Raw genomic sequence first — 26138 nt, 5'->3', positions numbered from 1 at the left:
GAAGATTGTTGCAGATGAGATTTCATGTTGGAAGGCGCCAACAAGTCTTGGCTACGACAAAGGTGCGTTTTTCGTCAAAATGGCACTGGATGGACCCAGGAGGGACCTGAGGCCTCAACTCTGTGTGAGGAAGAAGAGAGGGCCCTCAGCACTTTAGAGAGCCCACAGGATGCCAGCCAGCACCCCCAGAAGCTTCAGGATCTGGGTTCAAAGGAGGTGCAAAACGGGGTTGATGCAGCACAACAAAAGAAGGTCCCACGCCGCCTGAGAACAACTCAGCAAGTTGAGTGTTGCAGGGTGGAGTGCTGGGGACCTGAGCCAGGTTGTGCACAAAGGAATTTTGCAAAGAGTGCACAGAGGCCTCACGAGGTGAAGAAGACACTACACAGGGGTACCGTCATTCTCGGGGAAGGCAAGGTCCGGTGTTGTGGAGGGCTTTGTGTGCGTAGGTGATTCTTCTCTCAATGGGGAGCCAGTGCAGAGTGTGTAGGTGCTGTGAGATGTGGCAGTGTCGGGGAAGGTCGAGGATCAATCTGGCGACGGCATGCTGGATGTTTTCCAATTTGCGGGTGAGTTTTTTGTTGATTCCGGCATAGAGTGCGTTGCCGTAGTCCAGTCTGCTGGTGATGATGGCGTGTGTGACAGTCTTTCTATGCTCGAGGGGGATCCATTTGAAGGAGGCGGAGGGTGTGGAAGCAGGTGGAGGTGACTGAGTTGATCTGATGGTTCATGCTGAGGTCGGGGTCCAGGATGATTCTGAGGTTGTGGGCTTTGCTAGCGGGGTGGGTGGGTTTCCAAGGGTGGGTGCGTTGGGTTTAGGGCCCAGGATGAGTACTTCGGTCTTGTTTTTGTAGAGTTGAAGGCAGCTATCTCTCATCCAGTTGGCGACTGCTTACATGCCCTAGTGGAAGTTGTGTCTGGCCTTGTAGAAGGCTGGTCTGGCTTATAGTGGGTACCTGATGGTACTTACACCTTTTGCCAGGTCCAGTTATCCCTTATTAGTAGATTAGTAGTGTTCTTGCAGCTTAGGCTGATAGAGGTAGCTATAGCAGAGCAGCTTAGGCTGAACTAGGAGACATGCAAAGCTCCTTCTATACCACTTATATCATATAGGTACTATATCATTAGAAACAAAATACTAAGGGTTACAAAAAATAAAGGTACTTTACTTTAGTGACAATGTGCCAAAAATATCTCAGAGGATATACTCCCGTAGGAGGCAAGTAAAATACACCAAATATACACACAAACCAAAATAAGGTAAGTCAAACAGTCAGAAAGTAGTGCAAACACTGTTGAATACAATGGGATGCAATAGGCCTAGGGGCAACATAAACCATATACTAAGAAAGTGGAATGCGATCCACGAATGGACCCCTAGGCTAGTGTAGTGTGTAGAGGGTCGCTGGGAGTGCAAGAAAACACTTAGGGTGTCCAAGATATCCCACCCCAAGACCCTGAAAAGTAGGAGTAAAGTGCTACTACCTCCCCAGAAACACACTAAACTCTAAACATGATAGAGGATTTTGCAAAGACCACAACAAACTGCAAAGCACTGAAGATGGATTCCTGGACTTGAGGACGTGTAAAGGAAGGGGACCAAGTCCAAGAGTCACGAAAGTGTCCAGGGGGGCAGGAGCCCACTAAAGCCCGGATGAAGGTGCAAAATGGCTGCCTCCAGATGGAAGAAGCTGAAGATTCTGCAACAACAGGTGCTAGGAACTTCTCCTTCATGCAGAAGATGTCCCACAGAGTGCTGGAGGATGCAGAGTTGTTTCCTTGGAGAAAGACAGCAAACAAGCCTTGCTAGCTGCAAAGGTCGCAGTTGATTAAAAAAAAAGGGTGCTGCCCGGGCCCAGGAAGGACCAGGATGTCGCCACTTGGGAGAGGAGACAGAGGGGGCCCTCAGCAACACAGAGAGCCCACGCACAAGAAGGCAGCACCCACAGAAGTCCTTGAACACAGGTTCAAGAAGACTAAGCACGGCGGTCGTTTTAACACTACAAAAGAGGGTCCCACAAAGCCGCAGGTCAACTCAGGGAGTTGAGCAATGCAGGACGGAGTACTGGGGAACTGGGCTAAGCTGTGCACGAAGGATTCCTTGGCAAAATGCACAGAAGCCCTAGCAGCTGCAGTTCACGTGGTGCACAGGATTACTGTCTGGAGAGGGGAGGCAAGGACTTACCTCCTCCAAATTTGGACAGCTGGACCACTGGACAGCCTGGGTCCCTTGGGTCCATGACCTGTGATCCAGGGGCCACGCTCGTCAGGATGAGAGGGGTCCCAGAGTACTGGTGACGCTGAAGTTTGGTGCCTGCTGGAGCGGGGGAAGATTCAGGAGATTTCTTCGTGGCTTCCAGTGCAGGATGAAGGCAGGCAGCCCCCAAAGCATGCACCACCAGGAAACAGTTGAGAAGGCTGGCAGGATTAGGTGCTATAATGTCGCTGGTAGTCTTCTTGCTACTTTGTTGCACTTTTGCAGGCGTCCTGGAGCAGTAAGCGGTCGATCCTTGGCAGAAGTTGAAAAGAGGTGCAGAGGAACTCTGGTGAACTCCTGCAAGTCGTTATCTGAGGAAAAGCCTGCAGGAGAGACCCTAAAAAGCCCTCAGAGGAGGATTGGCCACCTAGTCATGTAAGCACCTATCAGGAGGGGTCTCTGACGTCACCTGCTGGCACTGGCCACTATGAGGCCTCTGGTGTGCCCTCACACCTCTGGATTCAAGATGGCAGAGGTCTGGAGGTGCTCTGGGCACCACCCCTAGGGTGGTGAGGGACAGGGGAGTTATCACTCCCCTCTCCTTTGTTCAGTTTCACGCCAGAGCAGGGACTGGGGGTTCCCTGAATTGGTGTAGACTGGCTTATGCAAGGAGGGCACCATCTGTGCTCTTCAAAGCATTTCCAGAGGCTGGGGGAGGTTACTCCTCCCCAGCCAATAACACCTATTTCCAAAGGGAGAGGGTGTAACACCCTCTCTCGGAGGAAATTCTTTGTTCTGCCTTCCTGGGGCTGTGCTACCCAGAACCCAGGAGGGCAGACCCCTGTCTGTGGGGTGGCAACAGTGGTAGCTGCATAGAAAACCCCAGAGAGCTAGTTTGGCAGTATCCGGGGTCCATAGTGGAGCCCCAGGGATGCATGGGATTGGCACCCCACTACAAGATTTGGCATGGGGGGATGATCTTAGACATGTTACATGGCCATATTCAGAGATACCATTGTGAAGCTACATATATGTATTGACCTATATGTAGTGCACGCGTGTAATGGTGTCCCCGCACTCACAAAGTCCAGGGAAATTACTGTGAACTATGTGGGGACACCTTTGCTAATGCAAGGGTGCCCTCACACTTAGTAACTTTGCACCTAACCTTCACTAAGTGAGGGATAGACATATAGATGACTTATAAGTTACTTAAGTGCAGTGTAAAATGGCTGTGAAATAACATGTGCGTTATTTCACTCAGGCTGCAGTGGCATTCCTGTGTGAGATTTGACCGAGCTCCCTATGGGTGGCAAAAGAAATGCTGCAGCCCATGGGGATCTCTTGGAACCCCAATACCCTGGGTACCTAGGTACCATATACTAAGGAATTATAAGGGCGTTCCATTGTGCCAATTAGAATTGGTGAAAATGGTCACTAGCCTATAGTGACAATTTTAAAGGCAGAGAGAGCATAAGCACTGAGGTTCTGGTTAGCAGAGTCTCAGTGGCACAGTTAGTCACTAGACAGGTACACACATTCAGGCCACAAACCATGAGCACTGGGGTCCTGGCTAGTAGGATCCCAGTGAGACAGGCAAAAACAAACATACATACAGTGAAAATGGGGGTAACATGCCAGGCAAGATGGTACTTTCCTACACACACCCCCTACAAACGAGGGAGAATAAGGCTAACCTTGCCCAGATGAGTCTTCATTGTCTAAGTGGAAATATCTGGAGAGTCCATCTGCATTGGAGTGGGTACTCCCAGGTCTATGTTCCACTGTATAGTCCATTCCCTGTAGGGAGATGGACCACCTCAACAATTTAGTGTTTTCACCTTTCATTCGTTTAAGCCATAGTAGAGGTTTGTGGTCAGTCTGAACAATAAAGTGAGTACCAAACAGGTATGGTCTCAACTTTTGTAGTGCCCAGACCACAGCAAAGGCCTCTCTCTCTATGGCAGACCAACACTTTTCTATAGGGGTCAACCTCCTGCTTATAAAAGCAACAGGTTGATTCTGGCCCTCAGTGTTAAGCTGTGATAGAACTTCCCATACCCCTAATTCAGAAGCATTAGTCTGTTTTTTTTGGAGTAACAAGGGCTTTTTAGGACAGGTGCAGAGCACATGGCCTGTTTGAGCTCATCAAAAGCTTTTTGACAGCTAGCTGTCCACAATACCATTTTAGGCATCTATTTGCTGGTAAGGGCATTAAGATGGGCGGCAATGGAGCCAGAGTTCTTAATTAACCTCCTATAGTACCCTGTGAGGCCTAAGAAGGCTCTCACCTGGGTTTGGGTTGTAGGGGGTGCCCCTTCCATAATGGCCTGGATCTTTCCCTGCAGTGGTGCAATCTGTTATCCACCTACCAGGTGTCCCAGATAAACCACCTTTCCCTGCCCTATCTGGCACTTTGAGGCCTTGATGGTGAAGCCTGCCTTTTGCAGGGCCTCCAAAACTTTCCAAAGGTGGACCAGGTGCTCATCCCATGTGGAGCTAAAGACAGCTATATCATCTAGATATGCTGCACTAAAAGCCCCCAACCCTTGCAGGACTGCGTTCACCAACCTTTGAAAAGTGGCAGGTGCATTTTTCAAACCAAAGGGCATCACCGTAAATTGGTAGTGCCCTCCTATACTTGAAAATGCAGTTTTAGGTTTAGCATCCTCAGCCAATTTGATCTGCCAATATCCTGCAGTCAAATCAAAGGTGCTTAGATACTTGGCAGATGCCAGTGTATCTATGAGCTCCTCTGCCCTGGGTATAGGGTGAGCATCAGTTTTTTGTTACCTGATTGAGACCTCTGTAGTCTACCCAAAACCTCATCTCCCTTTTTCCATCTTTTGAGTGAGGCTTTGGTACAAGCACCACAGGACTCGCCCATGGGCTTTCAGAAGGTTCAACCACTCCTAGATCAAGCATTTTCTGAACCTCTTGTTTTATGCAGTCCCTGACATGGTCAGGCTGCCTATAGATTTTACTTCTGACAGGCATGCTGTCTCCAGTATCAATTGTGTGTTCACACCAAGATATGGTGCCTGGCACAGTTGAAAAGAGTTAAGAAAATTGTCCAAGGAGATTTATGCAGTTGACTTTCTGTTCTGCAGTCAGACAATCTGCCAAAACTACTCCCTCTACTAAAGCATCATTTTCAGTGGTGGAAAAGAGATCAGGGAGAGGTTCACTCTCTTCTTCCTGTCCCTCATCTGTTGCCATGAGCATGGTGATATCAGCCCTGTCATAGTAGGGTTTTAGGCAGTTGACATGAATCACCCTAGGGGGACTCCTGGCAGTGACCAGGTCTACCAGATAGGTAACCTCACCCTTTTTCTCAAAAATTAGATGGGGTCCACTCCATTTGTCCTGGAGTGCTATTGGGGCCACAGGCTCCAATACTCACACCTTCTGTCCTGGTTGGTACTGAATCAGAACAGCCTTCTGGTCATGCCATTGCTTCTGGAGCTCTTGGCTGGCCTGAAGGTTTTTACTGGCCTTTTTCATGTACTCTGCCATTCTGGATCTTAGGCCAAGTACATAGTCCACTATGTCCTGTTTGGGAGTTTTTAAAGGTTGTTCCCAACCCTCCTTCACAAGTGTTAGTGGCCCTCTTACATGGTGTCCAAAGAGGAGTTCAAAGGGGCTGAAGCCCACTCCTTTCTGGGGTACCTCCCTGTAAGCAAACAGGAGGCAAGGTAACAGGACATCCCATCTCCTACTGAGTTTTTCATGGAGTCCCATTGTCATACCTTTGAGAGTTTTATTAAACCTCTCTACCAGTCCATTAGACTGTGGATGATAAGGAGGAGTGAATTTGTAGGTTACACCGCATTCCTTCCACATAGCTTTCAAGCATTCAGACATAAAGTTGCTACCTCTGTCTGATAAAACCTCTTTTGGGAAACCCACCCTGGAAAAGATTCCCAGGAGGGCTTTTGCCACTGCAGGAGCTGTAGTGGTCCTTAGATGAATTGCTTCAGGATATTTTGTGCATGGTCCACAACCACCAAGATAAACCTATTGCCTGAAACAGTTGGAGAGTCAAGGGGGCCAACTATGTCAACTATGTCAACCCCTACCCTTTCAAAGGGGACCCCAACCACAGGTAGTGGAATAAGGGGAGCCTTTGGTGTGCCACCAGTCTTGCCACTGGCTTGGCAGGTCACACAAGACTTGCAAAAATCTTTAGTGTCCTCTGACATCCTAGCCCAGTGAAACAGGGGGACAAGCCTTTCCCATGTTTTGATCTGGCCTAAATGCCCAGCCAAAGGAATGTCATGTGCAAGAGTTAAGATAAGAGGAACTCTGTACTGCAGGGGAATGACCAATCTCCTGGCTGCTCCAGGTTTGGGGTCCCTTGCCTCTATGTACAAGAGGTTGTCATCCCAGTAAACTCTATGTGAGTCACTGACATCCCCATTTTGCTGCTTGACAGCTTGATGTCTGAGACCCTCTAATGTGGGACAGGTTTGCTGTGCCACACTCAGCTCTTCCCCTGCAGGCCCCCCTCCACCCAAAAGCTCAGCAGTGTCTGCTGCCAGCTCATCTGGTGAAGGTTCTGCACAGGGAGGAAATTCTTCTTCCTCAGAAGGAGAATCATCTGTAGAGGGAGGGATAGTGGGTAGGGATTTACCCTTGCTACCCCTAGCTTTAGGGAGCACTTGGTCCATTGTTCCAGGATCCAAGTTACCCTGTCCTTTTTGCTTTTTGGCCCGAGCACTTGTCAAAGCAAAAATGTGACCAGGAATGCCCAGCATTGCTGCATGAGCCTCCAACTCCACTTCTGCCCAAGCTGATGTCTCTAAATCATTTCCTAGTAGACAGTCTACAGGTAAATCTGAGGCAACCACAACTTTCTTTGGACCAGTAACACCCCCCCTCCCCCAGTTGAGATTCACAACGGCCATGGGGTGGCTAAGAGTGTTGTTATGAGCGTCTGTCACTTGGTACTGCTGACCAAGTAGGTGTTGTTCAGGGTGTACCAGTTTCTCTATCACCATGGTAACACTGGCACCTGTGTCCCTGTAGGCCTGAATCTCAACACCATTTATTAGGGGAAGTTGCTTGTACTTATCCATATTAAGGGGACAAGCAGCCAAGGTGGCCAAATCAATGGCACCTTCAGAGACTAACACAGCCTCTGTGGTCTCCCTAACAAGACCAACCCCAACTAAATTACCAAAAGTAAGCCCAGCTACGCCCTTGGATTGGCTATTAGTAGGTTTGCTCCCACCACCACTGCTATTACTAGGGGCACTAGAATTTGCAGTAGGGGTTGTGGTAGTGGGAGGTTTGGTGTTTTTCTTTGGACAACAGGCATCAGTTGTCCAATGGCCTTTGACTTTACACAAATAACACCAAGGCTTTTTAGTTTGATTATTGGAAGAGGATTTGGACCCACCACCCCCACCAGAGGATTTTTGTGGGCCTGATGACGACTCAGTTTTACTTGTGTCCCCACCCTTGTCAGAAGACTTACCATCCTTCTTCTTGCCATCTTTGTTACCCCCTATATGAACTTTTCTGTTCACTCTTGTTCTGACCCATTTGTCTGCCTTCATTCCCAATTCTTGGGGAGAGGTCAGATATGAGTCCACTAGATATTGGTGTAACAAGTCAGACACACAGTTATTCAAAATATGCTCTCTCAGAATAAGATTATATAGGCTTTCATACTCAGAAACTTTACTGCCATGTAACCATCCTTCCAAGGCCTTCACTAAACAGTCAACAAAGTCTATCCAGTCTTGTGAGGACTCTTTTCTGGTGTCTCTGAACTTAATCCTGTATTGTTCAGTGGTTAAGCCAAATCCATCCAAGAGTGCATCCTTCAAAACGGCAAAATTGTTAGCATCACTTTCTCTAACAGTAAGGAGCCTATCCCTACCTTTTCCAGTGAAAGATAGCCACAATATAGAAGCCCACTGCCTTTGAGGGACCCCCTGTACCATACAGGCCGTCTCAAGTGCAGCAAACCACTTGTTGATGTCATCCCCCTCCTTGAAAGGGGGGACTATCTTGTGCAGATTCCTGGAATCATGCGCTCTAACAGGATTATTATCAGGAATACTGTTACTGCTGCCACCATGGGGTCCTAACCCCAATCTCTGTCTCTCCTTTTCCAGGTCTAAGGATTCCCTATCTAAGGCCAGCTGTTGCCGTTTAAGCTTCAGTCTGGTCTCTTCAACTCTCAACTTTTTGAGGTCCCTTTCTAACATATTGTCTTCTGGGTGGGTGGGTTGGGAATGCTTGGACACAGAGGATAAATTGGAAACAACAGAGGGGGATCTGTCCCTAACTGACTGAACCCTAATAACTTGGCCTCCAGGAATAAAGACTCCCCTACTATGATGGGAACCTCCATTACTACCAACATTACTAGGTGTCCTGCTAGGGGGCAGATCTGGAACAGAACCCTCCCCACCTCCCTCAAGGAGATCCCCTGAGTCAGAATGGGAACCTTCTATTAACCTCTCATTTGAAGTGCCTGCTTGGGACTCATCATTCACAATAAGCATGTTATATAGAACCTCTTTTGTAGGGTTCTTTCCTATCACTAAACCTATATCTAAGCAGAGACTCCTTATTCTCTTGTAGTTCAAATTGTCAAAAGTAGTATTGACCATTTTAAGAGTAGAGTCTTCTACAGACATGATAGTAAAGGGTTTAGAGACAGTGAGAAGGAAGAAAAAGTTTCAGAACTTTTTAAAGAACAGAGAAAAACTTTTTAGAAACTTTAGAAGTATTAGAATACTTTTCAGAACTTTGTAAAAGGTTTTAAGAGGAGAAAAGCAAAACTTTATGGTTAGGTGTACATACACTAAACTTGTTTTGCATATTATTCTCTTATGAAAAGTACACAATGACAAAGTGGTAAGTAGTTACAAGTACTTATCCCACCGCTGCACAACCAATGTAGGAGGCTGGCTTGGCTTGTAGTGGGTACCAGAGGTACTTACACCTTGTGTCAGGTCCAGTTATCCCTTATTAGTGTAGAAGAGGTGTTTCTAGCAGCTTAGGCTGATAGAAGGTAGCTATGGCAAAGCAGCTTAGGCTGAACTAGGAGACATGTGAAGCTCCTACTATACCACTGATGTCATATGCACAATAGCATAAGAAAACACAATACACAGAAGTACTAAAAATAAAGGTACTTTATTTTTATGACAATATGCCAAAAGTATCTCAGTGAGTACCCTCAGTGTGAGGATAAGATATATACGCAAGATATATGTACACAAACAAAAAATTATGCAGGTAACAGCAAGAAAAGTAATGCAAACAGTGTATAATTGCAATAGATTGCAAGAGGAGCACATAGCTATAGGGGCAACACAAACCATATACTCCAAAAGTGGAATGCGAATCACAAATGGACCCCAAATCTATCTGAGCTTGTAGAGGGTCGCTGTGACTGTAAGAAAACAGTGAGGGTTAGAAAAATAGCCCACCCCAAGACCCTGAAAAGTAGGTGTAAAGTGCACCTACTACCCCCAGAGAGCACAGAAGTCGTGATATGGGGATTCTGCAGGAAGAACAAACACCAGCAATGCAACAACAGTGGATTTCCGGACCTGAGTACCTGTAAGACAAGGGGACCAAGTCCCATAGTCGCGACAGTGTCGAGAGGGGGCAGGAGCCCAGGAAATGCCAGCTGAGGGTGCAAGGAAGCTGCCACCTGTTGGAAGAAGCTTGGAGTTCTGCAAGAACGAAGAAGACTAGGAACTTCACCTTTGGTGGATGGATGTCCCACGTCGTGATGAAGCTTGCAGAGGTGTTCCCACGCAGAAAGACCTCAAACAGGCCTTGATAGCTGTAAGTGTCGCGGTAGAGGTTTTTGGGTGCTGCTGTGGCCCAGGAGGGACCAGGATGTCGCCACTTGGAGGAGGAGACAGACGGGGCGCCCAGCAACTCAGGGAGCCCTCACAGAAGCAGGCAGCACCCGCAGAAGTACCTGAACAGGCACTTGGAAGAAAAGTGAACCGGAGCCCACCCGAAGTCACAAATGGAGTCCCACGATGCCGGAGGACAACTCAGAAGGTTGTGCACTGTAGGAAGGAGTGTTGGGACCCAGGCTTGGCTGTGCACAAAGGAAATCCTGGAAGAGTGCACAGGAGCCAGAGCGGCTGCAAATCACGCGGTACCCAGTAATGCAGTCTAGCGTGGGGAGGCAAGGACTTACCTCCACCAAACTTGGACTGGAGAGTCACTGGACTGTGGGAGTCACTTGGACAGAGTTGCTGAGTTCCAGGGACCACGCTCGTTGTGCTGAGAGGGGACCCAGAGGACCAGTGATGCAGTCTTTTGGTTCCTGCGGTTGCAGGGGGAAGATTCCGTTGACCCACGGGAGATTTCTGCAGAGCTCCTGGTGCAGAGAGGAGGCAGGCTACCCCCATAGCATGCACCACCTGGAAACAGTTGAGAAAGCCGGCAGGATGAAGCGATACAAGGTTGCTAGTAGTCGTCTTGCTACTTTGTTGCGGTTTTGCAGGCGTCCTGAGCAGTCAGCGGTCGATCCTTTGGCAGAAGGTGAAGAGGGAGATGCAGAGGAACTCTGATGAGCTCTTGCATTCGTTATCTGGTGAGATCCCCAGAGCAGAGACCCTAAATAGCCAGAAAAGGAGGTTTGGCTACCTAGGAAGGAGGATTGGCTACCAAGAGAGGTAAGAGCCTATCAGAAGGAGCCTCTGACATCACCTGCTGGCACTGGCCACTCAGAGCAGTCCAGTGTGCCACAGTCACCTCTGTTTCCAAGATGGCATAGGTCTGGGACACACTGGAGGAGCTCTGGGCACCTCCCCTTGCAGGTGCAGGTCAGGGAGTGGTCACTCCCCTTTCCCTTGTCCAGTTTCGCGCCAGAGCAGGGCTGGGGGATCCCTGAACTGGTGTAGACTGGCTTATGCAGAGATGGGCACCATCTGTGCCCATCAAAGCATTTCCAGAGGCTGGGGGAGGCTACACCTCCCCAGCCTTCACACCTATTTCCAAAGGGAGAGGGTGTTACACCCTTTCTCAGAGGAAATCATTTGTTCTGCCTTCCTGGGCCAGGGCTGCCTGGACCCCAGGAGGGCAGAAACCTGTCTGAGGGGTTGGCAGCAGCAGCAGTGGAGACCCCGGAAAGGCAGTTTGGCAGTACCCGGGTACTATGCTAGAGACCCGGGGGATCATGGAATTGTACCCCCAATTCCAGAATGGCATTGGGGTGACAATTCCATGATCTTAGACATGTTACATGGCCATGTTCGGAGTTACCATTGGGACGCTGTACATAGGTAGTGACCTATGTACAGTGCACACGTGTAATGGGGTCCCCATACTCACAAAGTCCAGGGAATTTGCCCTGAACGATGTGGGAGCACCTTGGCTAGTGCCAGGGTACCCACACACTAAGTAACTTTGCACCTAACCTTCACCAGGTAAAGGTTCGACATATAGGTGACTTATAAGTTACTTAAGTGCAGTGGTAAATGGCTGGGAAATAACGTGGACGTTATTTCACGCAGGCTGCAGTGGCAGGCCTGTGTAAGAAATGTCAGAGCTCCCTATGGGTGGCAAAAGAAATGCTGCATCCCATAGGGATCTCCTAGAACCCCAATACCCTAGGTACCTCAGTACCATATACAAGGGAATTATATGGGTGTACCAGTATGCCAATGTGAATTGGTAAATTTAGTCACTAGCCTGTTAGTGACAAATTTGGAAAGCAGAGAGAGCATAACCACAGATATTCTGGTTAACTTTTCAAAACTTTTTAGAAACTTTGTAGAAAGTTTTTAAAAAGAGAGTTAGACTGTTTAGGTTAACTGTGTATATTTTTAAGTATTTGGAATATGTTTTTCTTATGAAAAGCACCAATGTCAAAGTGGTAAAGCAGTTACAAGTACTTATCCCACCGCTGCACCACCAATGTAGGAGGCTTGCCTGGCTTATAGTAGGTACCTGATGGTACCTACACCATGTGCTAGGTCCAGTTATATCTTATTAGTAGATGAGTAGTGTTCTAGCAGCTTAGGCTGATAAAGGTAGCTATAGCAGAGCAGCTTAGGCTGAACTGCGAGACATGCAAAGCTCTTACTATACCACTTATATCATATAGGTACTATATCATAAGAAACACAATAGTCACGGTTAATAAAAATAAAGGTACTTTATTTTAGTGACAATGTGCCAAAAATATGAATCTGGATTGGGAAATGTCAAGGATGTGGTTGCTTTCTAAAAACATAGTGATTTGGCTGTTGACTGCTTTTTCTGACTTTAGCAAGAAATGGAAATGGAAGCAGTGAGATGGGCCTGAAGTTTTTGAGGTCGGTGGGGTCAGCTGAGGGTTTCTTGAGGAGGGGGTTGATCTCGGTGTGTTTCCAGTCGTCGGGGAAGATGGTGGCAGCTAGTGAGCAGTTGATGGTGAGGCGAAGCTTGGGGGGCGATGGTTTCTGCAGCTCTTTTGAAGACGTGATGGGGGCATGGGTCCGCGGGGGCCCCACAGTGTATGAACATTATGTATTCAATGTATCTTTGGTGGAAAGGGGTGTCCAGGTGCAGACTGTGGATTTGTTGTTGTTGGTGGTTGGACAGGGGGGGAGGTTCTGCGTCTGGGTTGTCCTTGTGAAACTGTTGTAGATTGTAGAAAGGTAGCCTCTTTCTAGCCTTCTTACCCCCACTTTTGGCCTGTTTGTGAGTATATGTCAGGGTGTTTTTATTCATAGTGAAAACCCTATGTTGTCAGTGTGTTTTATATGTGTCACTGGGATCCTGCTAGCCAGGACCCCAGTGCTCATAAGTTTGTAGCCTATATGTGTTCCCTGTGTGGTGCCTAACTGTATCACTGAGGCTCTGCTAACCAGAACCTCAGTGTTTATGCTCTCTCTGCTTTTAAAATGGTCACTGCAGGCTAGTGACTAATTTTACAAATTCTCATTGGCACACTGGTACACCCATATAATTCCCTTGTATATGGTACCTAGGTACCCAGGGTATTGGGGTTCCAGGAGATCCCTATCGGCTGCAGCATTTCTTTTGCCACCCATAGGGAGCTCAGGCAATTCTTACACAGGCCTGCCACTGCAGCCTGAGTGAAATAACGTCCACGTTATTTCACAGCCCTTTTTCACTGCACATAAGTAACTTATAAGTCACCTATATGTCTAACCCTCACTTGGTGAAGGTTAGGTGCCAAGTTACTTAGTGTGTGGACACCCTGGCACTAGCCAAGTTGCCCCCACATTGTTCAGGGCAAATTCCCCAAATTTGTGAGTGCGGGGACACCATTACATGCGTGCACTATACATAGGTCACTACCTATGTATAGCGTCATAATGGTAACTCCGAACATGGCCATGTACCATGTCTAAGATCATAGAATTGTCACCCCAATACCATTCTGGTGTTGGGGGGACAATTCCATGATCCCCTGGGTCTCTAGCACAGAACCCGGGTACTGCCAACCTGCCTTTCCCGGGGTTTCCACTGCAGCTGCTGCCAACCCCTCAGAGAGGATTCTGCCCTCCTGGGGTCTGGGCAGCCCCGACCCAGGAAGGCAGAACAAAGAATTTCCTCTGAGAGAGGGCGTTACACCCTCTCCCTTTGGAAATAGGTGTGAAGGGCTGGGGAGTAGTAGCCTCCCCCAGCCTCTGGAAAAGCTTTGATGGGCACAGATGGTGCCCATCTCTGCATAAGCCAGTCTACACCAGTTCAGGGTTCCCCCAGCCCAACTCTGGCACGAAACTGGACAAAGGAAAGGGGAGTGACCACTTCCCTGACCAATACCTCCAAGGGGAGGTGCCCAGAGCTCCTCCAGTGTGTCCCAGACCTCTGCCATCTTGGATTCAGAGGTGTTGGGGGCACACTGGACTGCTCTGAGTGGCCAGTGCCAGCAGGTGACGTCAGAGACCCCCTCTGATAGGCTCTTTCCTCTCTTGGTAGCCAGTCCTCCTTTCTTGGTAGCCAAACCTCCTTTTCTGGCTATTTAGGGTCTCTCCTCTGGGGTATTCTTCAGATAACGAATGCAAGAGCTCACCAGAGTTCCTCTGCACTTCCATCTTCGACTTCTGCCAAGGATCGACCGCTGACTGCTCCAGGATGCCTGCAAAACCGCAACAAAGTAGCAAGACGACTACCAGCAACATTGTAGCGCCTCATCCTGCTGGCTTTCTTGACTATTTCCTGGTGGTGCATGCTCTGGGGGCTGTCCGCCGTCACCCTGCACTGGAAGCCAAGAAGAAATCGCCTGTGGGTCGACCGAATCTTCCCCCTGCTAACGCAGGCACCAAAAGACTGCATCACCGGTCCTCTGGGTCCCCTCTCATCCTAACGAGCATGGTCCCTGGAACACAGGAGCTATATCCAAGTGACCCCCACAGTCCAGTGATCCTTCAGTCCAAGTTTGGTGGAGGTAAGTCCTTGCCTACCCACGCTAGACTGCAAACCTGTGAACTGCGTGATTTGCAGCTGCTCCGGCTTCTGTGCACTTCTCCAAGGATTCCTTTGTGCACAGCCTAGCCTGGGTCCCCAGCACTCCGTCCTGCAGTGCTCCCCCTCTGAGTTGGACTCCGACGTCTTAAGACCCTCCTTTGTGACTCTGAGTCGTCTCCGGTTCACAAATCTTCTAAGTGCCTACTCCGGTACTTGTGCGGGTGCTGCCTGCTTCTGTGGGGGCTCTCTGAGTTGCTGAGTGCCCCCTCTGTCTCCTCCTCTAAGGGGCGACATCCTGGTCCTTCCTGGTCCCCAACAGCACCCAAAAATCTCTACATCGACCCTTGGAGCTAGCAAGGCTTGTTTGCTATATTTCTGCGTGGAAACACTTCTGCAACCTCCAGCTCGCCGTAGGACATCTTCCATCCAAAGGAGAAGTTCCTAGCTCTCTTCGTTGTTGCAGAATCCTAGGCTTCTTCTATCCGGAGGTAGCCTTTTTGCACCTTCATCCAGGGTTTCCTGGGCTCCTGCCTCCCCTGGACACTATCACGACTCTTGAACTTGGTCTCCTTGTCTTGCAGGTCCTCAGGTCCAGGAATCCATCTTCAGTGCTTTGCTGGTGTTGCAGAATCCCCCTATCACGACTATTGTGTCCTTTTGGGGTAGTAGGGGTACTTTACTCCTACTTTTCAGGGTCTTGGGGCGGGGTATCTTGGACACCCTGACTGTTTTCTTACAGTCCCAGCTACCCTCTACAAGCTCCCATAGGTCTGGGGCCCATTCGTGATTCGCATTCCACTTTTGGAGTATGTGGTTTGTGTTGACCCTAGACCTACGTTCACCTATTGCATCCTATTGTGATTCTACATTATTTGCACTACTTTTCTTACTATTATTTACCTGTTTTGGGTTTGTGTACATATGACTTGTGTATATTACTTACCTTCTAACTGAGGGTACTCATTGAGATACTTTTGACATATTTTCATAAAAATAAAGTACTTTTATTTTTAGTAACTCTGAGTATTGTGTTTTCTTATGATATTGTGCTATATGATATAAGTGGTATAGTAGGAGTTTTGCATGTCTCCTAGTTCAGCCTAAGCTGCTTTGCCATAGCTACCTTCTATCAGCCTAAGCTGCTAGAAATACCTCTATTCTACTAATAAGGGATAACTGGACCTGGCACAGGGTATAAGTACCACAAGGTACCCACTATAAGCCAGGCCAGCTTCCTACATAGATGGTCTTGATTTTGTGGTCGAAGTAGGTGTTGAGTCTGTCACATAGGTCCTTTGAGGGTGGGAGGTCCATTGTCTTGCTGTTGGGTTGGGCAAACTCATTGATCATACTGAAGAGTCCCTTGCTGTTGTGTGCTTGTGAGGAGATCCTGTCTTGGATAGCCTTCTTTTTGGTGTTTCTGATGAGTTGGTGTTGTGCGGTGGTGGCGGCTTTGAAGTTGCTGTGGGCTTCTGGGGATTTAGTGTTTCTCCAGATTTTCTCAAGGCGGCGACAGGTGCGTCTTGATTCCCTGGGTTCGGGGGTGAACTAGATAGTTATCTTTGCGTGGGAGTTGTTGTTCTTTTTGAGGGGGCCATCGTGTTGGTGCAGTAGGTGATCCACTTGTGGAAGGTGCGTGCTGCGGTGTTTGAGTCATCACTGTGTGTGATGGTGGGTGCGGCGATGGCGAGGGTGGCGGTGAGCTGATTGTCGGTTATTCTTGTCCAGTTTCTATACGATGGCTGGAGTTGGGGTCTTGTGATGGTGGGTGAGTTGAAGGTGAAGTGGATGCATCGGTGATCTGTCCATGGGAGTTCCGTGGTGTGGCTGAAAGTAGCGGAGGTTCCTGTAGTAAAGAGGGATCGAGGGTGTGTCAAGCCGAGTGTGTTGGCTCTGTCACGATCGGTTAAAGTCCTATGTTGTGGAGGTTGTCTAAGAGGGATGCAGTGCTGGGGACTTGTGGTTTCTCGAGGTGGAAGTTGAGGTCTCCCAGCAGGGTGTAGTTGGTGGCTGCGAAGGCTTCTGCGGAGATGAAGTAGGTGATGGAGTGGGCGAAAGGTGTGTGGGGTCCGGAAGGGCGGCAGATGATAGTTCCCCTGATGGTGGATGTCGGGTTGGTGTGTAGCTTGAAGTGGAGGTGTTCTATCTGGTTAGTGGCTTCTATGAAATCATTGGATTGTGTGTTCAGGCGGAGGTTGGACCTGTGAAGGATGGTGATTCCCCTCTGTAGGAAAGTACCATCTTGCCTGGCATGTTACCCCCATTTTTCACTGTATATATGTTGTTTTAGTTGTATGTGTCACTGGGACCCTGGTAACCCAGGGCCCCAGTGCTCATAAGTGTGCCTGAATGTGTTACCTGTGTAGTGACTAACTGTCTCACTGAGGCTCTGCTAATCAGAACCTCAGTGGTTATGCTCTCTCATTTCTTTCCAAATTGTCACTGACAGGCTAGTGACCATTTTTACCAATTTACATTGGCTTACTGGAACACCCTTATAATTCCCTAGTATATGGTACTGAGGTACCCAGGGTATTGGGGTTCCAGGAGATCCCTATGGGCTGCAGCATTTCTTTTGCCACCCATAGGGAGCTATGACAATTCTTACAGAGGCCTGCCACTGCAGCCTGAGTGAAATAACGTCCACGTTATTTCACAGCCATTTTACACTGCACTTAAGTAACTTATAAGTCACCTATATGTCTAACCTTTACCTGGTAAAGGTTAGGTGCAAAGTTACTTAGTGTGAGGGCACCCTGGCACTAGCCAAGGTGCCCCCACATTGTTCAGAGCCAATTCCCTGAACTTTGTGAGTGCGGGGACACCATTACACGCGTGCACTACATATAGGTCACTACCTATATGTAGCTTCACAATGGTAACTCCGAATATGGCCATGTAACATGTCTATGATCATGGAATTGCTCCCTCTATGCCATCCTGGCATAGTTGGCACAATCCCATGATCCCAGTGGTCTGTAGCACAGACCCTGGTACTGCCAAACTGCCCTTCCTGGGGTTTCACTGCAGCTGCTGCTGCTGCCAACCCCTCAGACAGGCATCTGCCCTCCTGGGGTCCAGCCAGGCCTGGCCCAGGATGGCAGAACAAAGAACTTCCTCTGAGAGAGGGTGTGACACCCTCTCCCTTTGGAAAATGGTGTGAAGGCAGGGGAGGAGTAGCCTCCCCCAGCCTCTGGAAATGCTTTGTTGGGCACAGATGTGCCCAATTCTGCATAAGCCAGTCTACACCGGTTCAGGGGACCCCTTAGCCCTGCTCTGGCGCGAAACTGGACAAAGGAAAGGGGAGTGACCACTCCCCTGACCTGCACCTCCCCTGGGAGGTGTCCAGAGCTCCTCCAGTGTGCTCCAGACCTCTGCCATCTCGGAAACAGAGGTGCTGCTGGCACACTGGACTGCTCTGAGTGGCCAGTGCCACCAGGTGACGTCAGAGACTCCTTCTGATAGGCTCCTTCAGGTGTTAGTAGCCTATCCTCTCTCCTAAGTAGCCAAACCCTCTTTTCTGGCTATTTAGGGTCTCTGTCTCTGGGGAAACTTTAGATAACGAATGCAAGAGCTCATCTGAGTTCCTCTGCATCTCTCTCTTCACCTTCTGCCAAGGAATCGACTGCTGACCGCGCTGCAAACCTGCAACATAGTAGCAAAGACGACTACTGCAACTCTGTAACGCTGATCCTGCCGCCTTCTCGACTGTTTTCCTGCTTGTGCATGCTGTGGGGGTAGTCTGCCTCCTCTCTGCACCAGAAGCTCCGAAGAAATCTCCCGTGGGTCGACGGAATCTTCCCCCTGCAACCGCAGGCACCAAAAAGCTGCATTACCGGTCCCTTGGGTCTCCTCTCAGCACGACAGCCAAGCCTGGGTCCACGGCACTCTAACCTGCATTGCACGACTTTCTAAGTTGGTCTCCGGCGACGTGGGACTCCTTTGTGCAACTTCGGCGAGCACCATTTCACGCATCCTCGTAGTGCCTGTTTCTGGCACTTCTCCGGGTGCTACCTGCTTCAGAGAGGGCTCCTTGTCTTGCTAGATGTCCCTTCTCTCTGCTGGTCCAATTTGCGACCTCCTGGTCCCTCCTGGGCCTCAGCAGCGTCCAAAAACGCTAACCGCACGATTTGCAGCTAGCAAGGCTTGTTGGCGTTCTTTCGGCGGGAAAACACTTCTGCATGACTCTCCACGGCGAGAGGGATCCGTCCACCAAAGGGGAAGTCTCTAGCCCTTTTCGTTCCTGCAGAAACCTCAGCTTCTTCTGTCCAGTAGAAGCTTCTTTGCACCCGCAACTGGCATTTCCTGGGCATCTGCCCATCTCCGACTTGCTTGTGACTTTTGGACTTGGTCCCCTTGTTCCACAGGTACCCTAGATTGGAAATCCACAGTTGTTGCATTGCTGGTTTGTGTCTTTCCTGCATTATTCCTCTAACACGACTTCTTTGTCCTTAGGGGAACTTTAGTGCACTTTGCACTCACTTTTCAGGGTCTTGGGGAGGGTTATTTTTCTAACTCTCACTATTTTCTAATAGTCCCAGTGACCCTCTACAAGGTCACATAGGTTTGGGGTCCATTCGTGGTTCGCATTCCACTTTTGGAGTATATGGTTTGTGTTGCCCCTATCCCTATGTTTCCCCATTGCATCCTACTGTAACTATACATTGTTTGCACTGTTTTCTAAGACTATACTGCATATTTTTGCTATTGTGTATATATATCTTGTGTATATTCCCTATCCTCTCACTGAGGGTACACTCTAAGATACTTTGGCATATTGTCATAAAAATAAAGTACCTTTATTTTTAGTATAACTGTGTATTGTGTTTTCTTATGATATTGTGCATATGACACTAAGTGGTACTGTAGTAGCTTCACCCGTCTCCTAGTTCAGCCTAAGCTGCTCTGCTAAGCTACCATTATCTATCAGCCTAAGCTGCTAGACACCCTATACACTAATAAGGGATAACTGGGCCTGGTGCAAGGTGCAAGTACCCCTAGGTACTCACTACAAGCCAGTCCAGCCTCCTACACTTGCCTCCCCACGCCAGACTGCATTGCTGGGAACCGCGACTTTTGCAGCTACTCCGGCCCCTGTGCACTTCCGGCGGAAATCCTTTGTGCACAGCCAAGCCTGGGTCCATGGCACTCTAACCTGCATTGCACGACTTTCTAAGATGGTCTCCGGCGACTCCTTTGTGTAACTTTGGGTGAGCACTGTTTCACGCATCCTTATAGTGCCTATTTCTGGCACTTCTCCGGGTGCTACCTGCTGCTGAGAGGGCTCCTTGTCTTACTCGACGTCCCCTCTCTCTCCTGACGCAATTTGCGACATCCTGGTCCTTCCTGGGCCACAGCAGCATCCAAAAACGCTTACCGCATGATTTGCAGCTAGCAAGGCTTGTTGGCGGTCTTTCGGCGGGAAAACACTTCTACACGACTCTCCACAGCGAGAGGGATCCGTCCACCAAAGGGGAAGTCTCTAGCCCTTTTCGTTCCTGCAGAAACCTCAGCTTCTTCTGTCCAGTAGAAGCTTCTTTGCACCCACAGCTGGCATTTCCTGGGCATCTGCCCATCTCCGACTTGCTTGTGACTTTTGGACTTGGTCCCCTTGTTCCACAGGTACCCTAGATTGGAAATCCATTGTTGTTGCATTGTTGGTTTGTGTCTTTCCTGCATTATTCCTCTATCACGACTTCTATGTCCTTGGGGGAACTTTAGTGCACTTTGCACTCACTTTTCAGGGTCTTGGGGTGGGCTATTTTTCTAACCCTCACTATTTTCTAATAGTCCCAGCGACCCTCTATAAGGTCACATAGGTTTGGGGTCCATTCGTGGTTCGCATTCCACTTTTGGAGTGTATGGTTTGTGTTGCCCCTATCCCTATGTGTCCCCATTGCATCCTATTGTAACTATACATTGTTTGCACTGTTTTCTAAGACTATACTGCATATTTTTGGTATTGTGTACATATATCTTGTGTATATTTCCTATCCTCTCACTGAGGGTACACTCTGAGATACTTTGGCATATTGTCATAAAAATAAAGTACCTTTATTTTTAGTATAACTGTGTATTGTGTTTTCTTATGATATTGTGCAAGTGACACTTGTGGTACTGTAGGAGCTTCACTCGTCTCCTAGTTCAGCCTAAGCTGCTCTGCTAAGCTACCATTATCTATCAGCCTATGCTGCTAGACACCCTATACACTAATAAGGGATAACTGGGCCTGGTGCAAGGTGCAAGTACCCCTTGGTACTCACTACAAGCCAGTCCAGCCTCCTACATATACTGACATGGCTTTTCAATATATTGCTGCCGCTGCTATACCTGCTCATAGTATTCATTATCCTCCTCTTCTTGATATTTCACATGAGCTCCGATGGGGTATGAGCTTCTCCAAAAGGTCTGTCATTGTCTTGTCACACTACTGTAAGTCTAATAAGAGGCTTGGTGGTAAGGGAGACACTTTAAAAGGGGAGGTGTGCTTTGGGCACAAATTATCTTGTGTAGGTTGGTGTCTCGTCGATGGTAGCATCTATCGACAAAGTCAAATCCGGTGTCAGAATCAGCAATGGAGAATGGGATGATTCAAGCATGTGCATCTATGAAACATCCATTACTGGAGAATATATTTATTTCTCCTCATTTTTCTTCCTGTTTCTATGTGTGCTGCATTCTGCAGCACAACTAGAAAGAGAAAAAAAGCCTCTCTGGATTGTTGTTGTGCAGGCAATCCTGCATGAAAAGCAGGCACCCTTGCACAATGGTGCAAGGGTGCCTGCATTGGGGCTAAGCTGCCTAAAGGGCGCCAGTACAGGGGGGATAAATATGGCATATCCCTGCCCTTTCCCTGTGATGCAGAGCAGCGCTGCAAGGGCTGCCCTGCACCACAAAGCCCATAAATATGGGCCTTCAGGGCATAGGTATGAGAATAGTGGTGGCATGCAGCGCAGCAAGTCACCTTGCAGGGCAGGGGAAAGGACAGGAATGTGCAGTATTATTTTAAATACCTCACATTTCAGCCCTTTCCCAGTGACGCAGCTCAGCAAGATGGTTTGCTGCGCTGCACAGCTATTTGTGCTGCCCTACATTAATCAAGATTTACAAAGCCATGCAGGGCCACGCAATGTGGCCTTGCCTGGCTTCATAAATTTCAGTTAAGGTGTGCGTCGCTGTATGAAAGTCACTCTTGCTGGCACGGTTATCCCCACTTTTTGCCTGTTGTCAGTGTGCTTAGACTGTGTTCAGTGGAAGCCTGCTAACCAGAAGCCCAGTGATGGTGCTCTCTCCTCTAAATTTGGTTGTCTTGGTAGTCAGGTTAGGCAGATGACGTCAGTGACCCCTTCTTCTAGGTGGTCACCTTGCAAAGTGACCAAACCCCTTTTTGGGCTATTTAGGGCTCCTTTGCGGATGGGTCCCCAGATTCAGCATGCAAGACTCCACCAGGACTCCTCTGCAACGACCTCGTCTGCTCCTGGCCACCAGAACTGCTGCAAGACTTCACAGGAACCGCACAAGACTGCAACCCTGAGATGACCTCTCCTTGCAACATTGTTTCCGAGGCTTCTGTCAGCAACTTCCAACATTTCCACGCTATGCATCCTCTGAGTTCGGCTGCACCTAAAAAGCAAGAAGGAATCCCCCTTGGAGTGAAGGAGTCACTCCCCTGCATCTGCAGGTACCTAAGGCAACAATGTCCGGCTGCTGGGATATGCTGTCCTCTGGACCTGTGAAGATTCTCCAACACAGTTGGTGGTTCTGAGGGATGCTCTGGGTCCTGTCTGCCTTCTGTCCAACTTGGGAGATGGTGTGCACCGTGACTGTTGCAGCAACCAAGACTTGTTGGCTCCTGCTCCAAGGGATCTTCAGGTTAGAAGTAGCCACATCCTCCAGCACTCTACCACTGCAAGGATAGTCTCCTCTCTGCAGCTCCAGCAATGTGGGACTCCTCTTCAGGTGTGCTTCCTGGGCCTCACAGTGACTTAATGTGCCTGCTGCCAGTGGGTTGCTTGTGGGGGCTCCAACGGCTTCTTCTGGCTCTTCTAAGGGTCAGCCCAGACTCCCCTCTAAAGGTCGAGTCCCCAGGACCTTGCCGGTCCTCTTCAGCTCTGCAAATCTCCAACAGAACCAGTTGCATTTGCTTGTGCTTGTTGGTGGTCCTCCTGACCACTGACCCATCTGCAATCTGGCGACCAGAGAGGGACAGCTCATAGGCGACTTCAGGGGCTCCCTTGCAGCTCCTGAACTTCGCAGCTGAACTTCATTCACCACCTTCAACCCAGATCTTCACCCAAAGAAAGGTGGGCATTGCCTCCTACCCCCACCTGGACAACCCTGCGGGGACTGGACTACGTTCCCTTCTTCTGCAAGTCGTCTTCATCGAGAATCCACCGTTGGGTTCCACCAGCCAGGTCCTGCTTTTGCAATGGTCCAATTACAAGTCTCCATGTTATCCTATGGGACGACCAGGTAACTTACCTCTGCTCTCCTGGTCACTGGGGGTCTTCTAGATTCTTACCTCTGGGGGGTTCCACTCTCTCCCAGCTCTTGGCTTACTCCTCCATATCCTTTGGTGGGGGACCCAGTCTTGCATTCCACTTTTTATAGTATATGATTTGACCCCCTCCCCATAGGGCCCTTGCTATTTTATGCTATTTCCCTATACTAACCTGTGTATATTGTGTGTGTACTTACCTCCAAAAGGGGTTTGCCCATAGTAATCTAGTTTGGCGTTCTTGTAATAAAGTACCTTTGTTTTTGCAACACTCTGTGGATCCTTTCATGTGTGATAAGTTACTGTGTGACTACTGTGGTATTGCAAGTGCTTCACACTCCTCCTAGATAAGTCTTGGCTGCTCACCACAGCTACCACTAGAGAGCCCTAGCTACCTAGACACCATAACACTATCTAATAAGGGTTGCCTGGACCCAGTATAAGGTGTAACACCATACGTGTCCACCACACACTGGGCCACCCTGCTACAGGCCATAAATATGGCCATAAATTAACATGAAGCCTGCATCCATTCATCAGACATTCATGTGTCTATCCATTCCCCTATTTATTTCATAAGTATGCAATTGTCACTATCTAGCTGAGACGATTTAGATTTAACGCCATTCTGCTTTCACTCCACTCACCAACGTTAGTGGTGCCATGTGGTGAGCTGTACGGGTTTGCATGAACTGCTGTGATAAATAGTCCAGGCGGTCGAATGGCTTACACCCAACAGCCCGTACTCCCTTAGGCCATTGGAGGCAAGTTTAAACCAACAGAGTAAATTTTACTCCACTGGCATAATCCTGCTAGTCCACATGACTCAAAATTGGGTGACAGACTGAGAGTCTGACGGCCAAGGAACTCCATTACCGTTGCAACAGAGTACACCGTCCGCCAAAATCAAAATCTAAATCTAAGCTGGGCCTTTTGCTCTGTGAGACTGTTTAAGTGCACCTATAGTTGTCTTTTGTGCATGCATATTTGAGTATTTTTGTTGATATGGGAAGCTGATTTTCCCGCCTTGCACTAACGTTAACATAAGGCACAATTTTTATTATGTAACCATAAACTTGCGTAATTCATGATTATTGTGTTGTGTATTATTTTTTTAACAGGTGTGATTTTTGCCTGCAGGTTTGAGCATAAAATGATTTGAAGGAACTGTGACATGGGCAAATGCTGCACGCTTGGGACGTATTCTACTTCAACAAGTCTCCCGCAGGTATCTCGTAAACCTATGCGAGGTATGCTCTGGTGTACAATTTTGATTCATCATATCAGACAATTGCGAACATTTTCACAATTTCGTCCAATGCAATTTACATCTCTCTGACAGATTGTTGTGTTTCACAATGCCTAGGGCCTGATTTAGACAACGGCGGACGGGTTACTCAGTCACAGCCATGACGGGTATCCCATCTACCAAAATATATATCCTACTATATCCTATGGGATTTAAATTTCGGAGGACGGGATATCCATCAACGTTGTGACGCAGTAACCCGTCCGCCGAAATCTAAATCAGGTATTTAGGGTGGGGTGAAACAAATATTTGGGAAAAATCATTCCATTCACAAGGCTCCTCCCACATTACCTTACTACTATGCCCTCCTTCCTGCTCTCCTGACCTACCACTTAGGTCGCCGTAATTGCTACTAAATAAGCAAAATAACATGATCTAGATAGTCTGTGAGAATGGGTGCCTGCATATCAGGTGGACTGCGTGCCTTTGTTTAACGCGTGTAGGTGTGCCTGTGGTTTTGTGTGCACGGATGTCTGTAGTTATAATGTGGGAGTAATTGTACGTATCTGTGTCCCTGGAATATACCAAGTAAGACCTACTCTCAATGCATGTCAAGATATATAGTAGTCATTCACTTTACAGGAGCTCATTTTTATCTTTGTAACATAATATAATTACTACTTACATCTAAACCTTCAATCATTTTCATGAATTCGGCATAATCCGTCTCAAATTCTGACTTTCGTTGGTCAAGAATGTCGTATGTTTTCTTCTGAATACTTTGGTAGATAGTTTTGAACTTGACAGAAAGAATATCTATAGATTCGATAACTGACGTGCTCAATGTGCTGTACCTCTTCACAACATTCATTATCTCTGTGATCTAAAATGCAAAGACAAACCAAGTATATATAGGAGTTTTTACATGCAAAAGTCATTCAAACTAGTCTTTTCATTCACGCAATTGGTTTGCCTTATTATTGTCTTTTCTTTTTACAAAACACTTTCTTGGGCTTTGTTTAATAAAGACAATTGTAAAACCAACATAAACATGATGACATGGTTATCCAAATACTCTCATTTTCTTTGTTCAGTGTCGTAAATACACGAACAGCATTGTCACTCGTTATCTACTAATTAACATTCATAAACATAATACTTCCTAACTCTCTGCATCAGCCCTCATTTTGGGAAAACGTTTACACTTCTTCCAGCCGGGTTTCGCGATTGTACCCATTGTTACATTAAATCATCTGTATCCCATCCCATATTTTTAAGTACTTTTGCGAGCAGCCCCTATTTTACCTAGCATACTGGCATTTCTAGTGTCACACATTGGCCTTTGGCACAAAGTCTTCAGATCTAGTGGGTGCTTCTGCCACCGACCAATGGTGATCTCCTGCTTTGGCACCACCAGGCTCAGGTGTAGGAATACAAATTTGTATCTGATAGAATCAATGTAAGTAGAAAGGTGAACTATGGCCAGCCTGAGACCTCTTTCTAGTTGCCAAACTATTATTTTCCGCAGAATGACAAAACCCCCTCCCAAAAGAGTCTATTCCCAGGTCTGTATGAAAAAATGGCCTTGGGCCACAACAACATGACCATTCTGATGATTCGCCCTGCTTCCCCACCACAACTTGACATATGTGCGTAAAGGGACTTAAGGTTGATATGTTTGGGGACGCCAGAGATCCCGGCATCAAGACGGCTACTGTCTAACGGGCTCTACTGGCCAATGAATAAATCCATTTAGCTCTCTTCTCTTACAGAGTGTTGCACAG

The 26138-nt window shown here is 48.1% G+C and overlaps 1 protein-coding gene across 1 annotated transcript in view; it reads right to left on the bottom strand.

Annotated features, from left to right (window-relative positions):
* DNAH8 (dynein axonemal heavy chain 8) overlaps positions 1-26138 on the bottom strand; it is a 9979189-nt gene that overhangs the window by 8400677 nt on the left and 1552374 nt on the right. The window contains exon 10 of the mRNA XM_069236651.1: positions 25040-25237. Coding sequence (XP_069092752.1) covers positions 25040-25237 — 198 coding nt within the window. The remainder of the gene's footprint in view (positions 1-25039; positions 25238-26138) is intronic.

This window comes from Pleurodeles waltl, chromosome 5 (genome assembly GCF_031143425.1).
Source record: "Pleurodeles waltl isolate 20211129_DDA chromosome 5, aPleWal1.hap1.20221129, whole genome shotgun sequence".
NCBI lineage: Eukaryota > Metazoa > Chordata > Amphibia > Caudata > Salamandridae > Pleurodeles > Pleurodeles waltl.
Note: the sequence above shows the minus strand (reverse complement) of the source record. Positions and strands in the feature narration are given on the sequence as shown.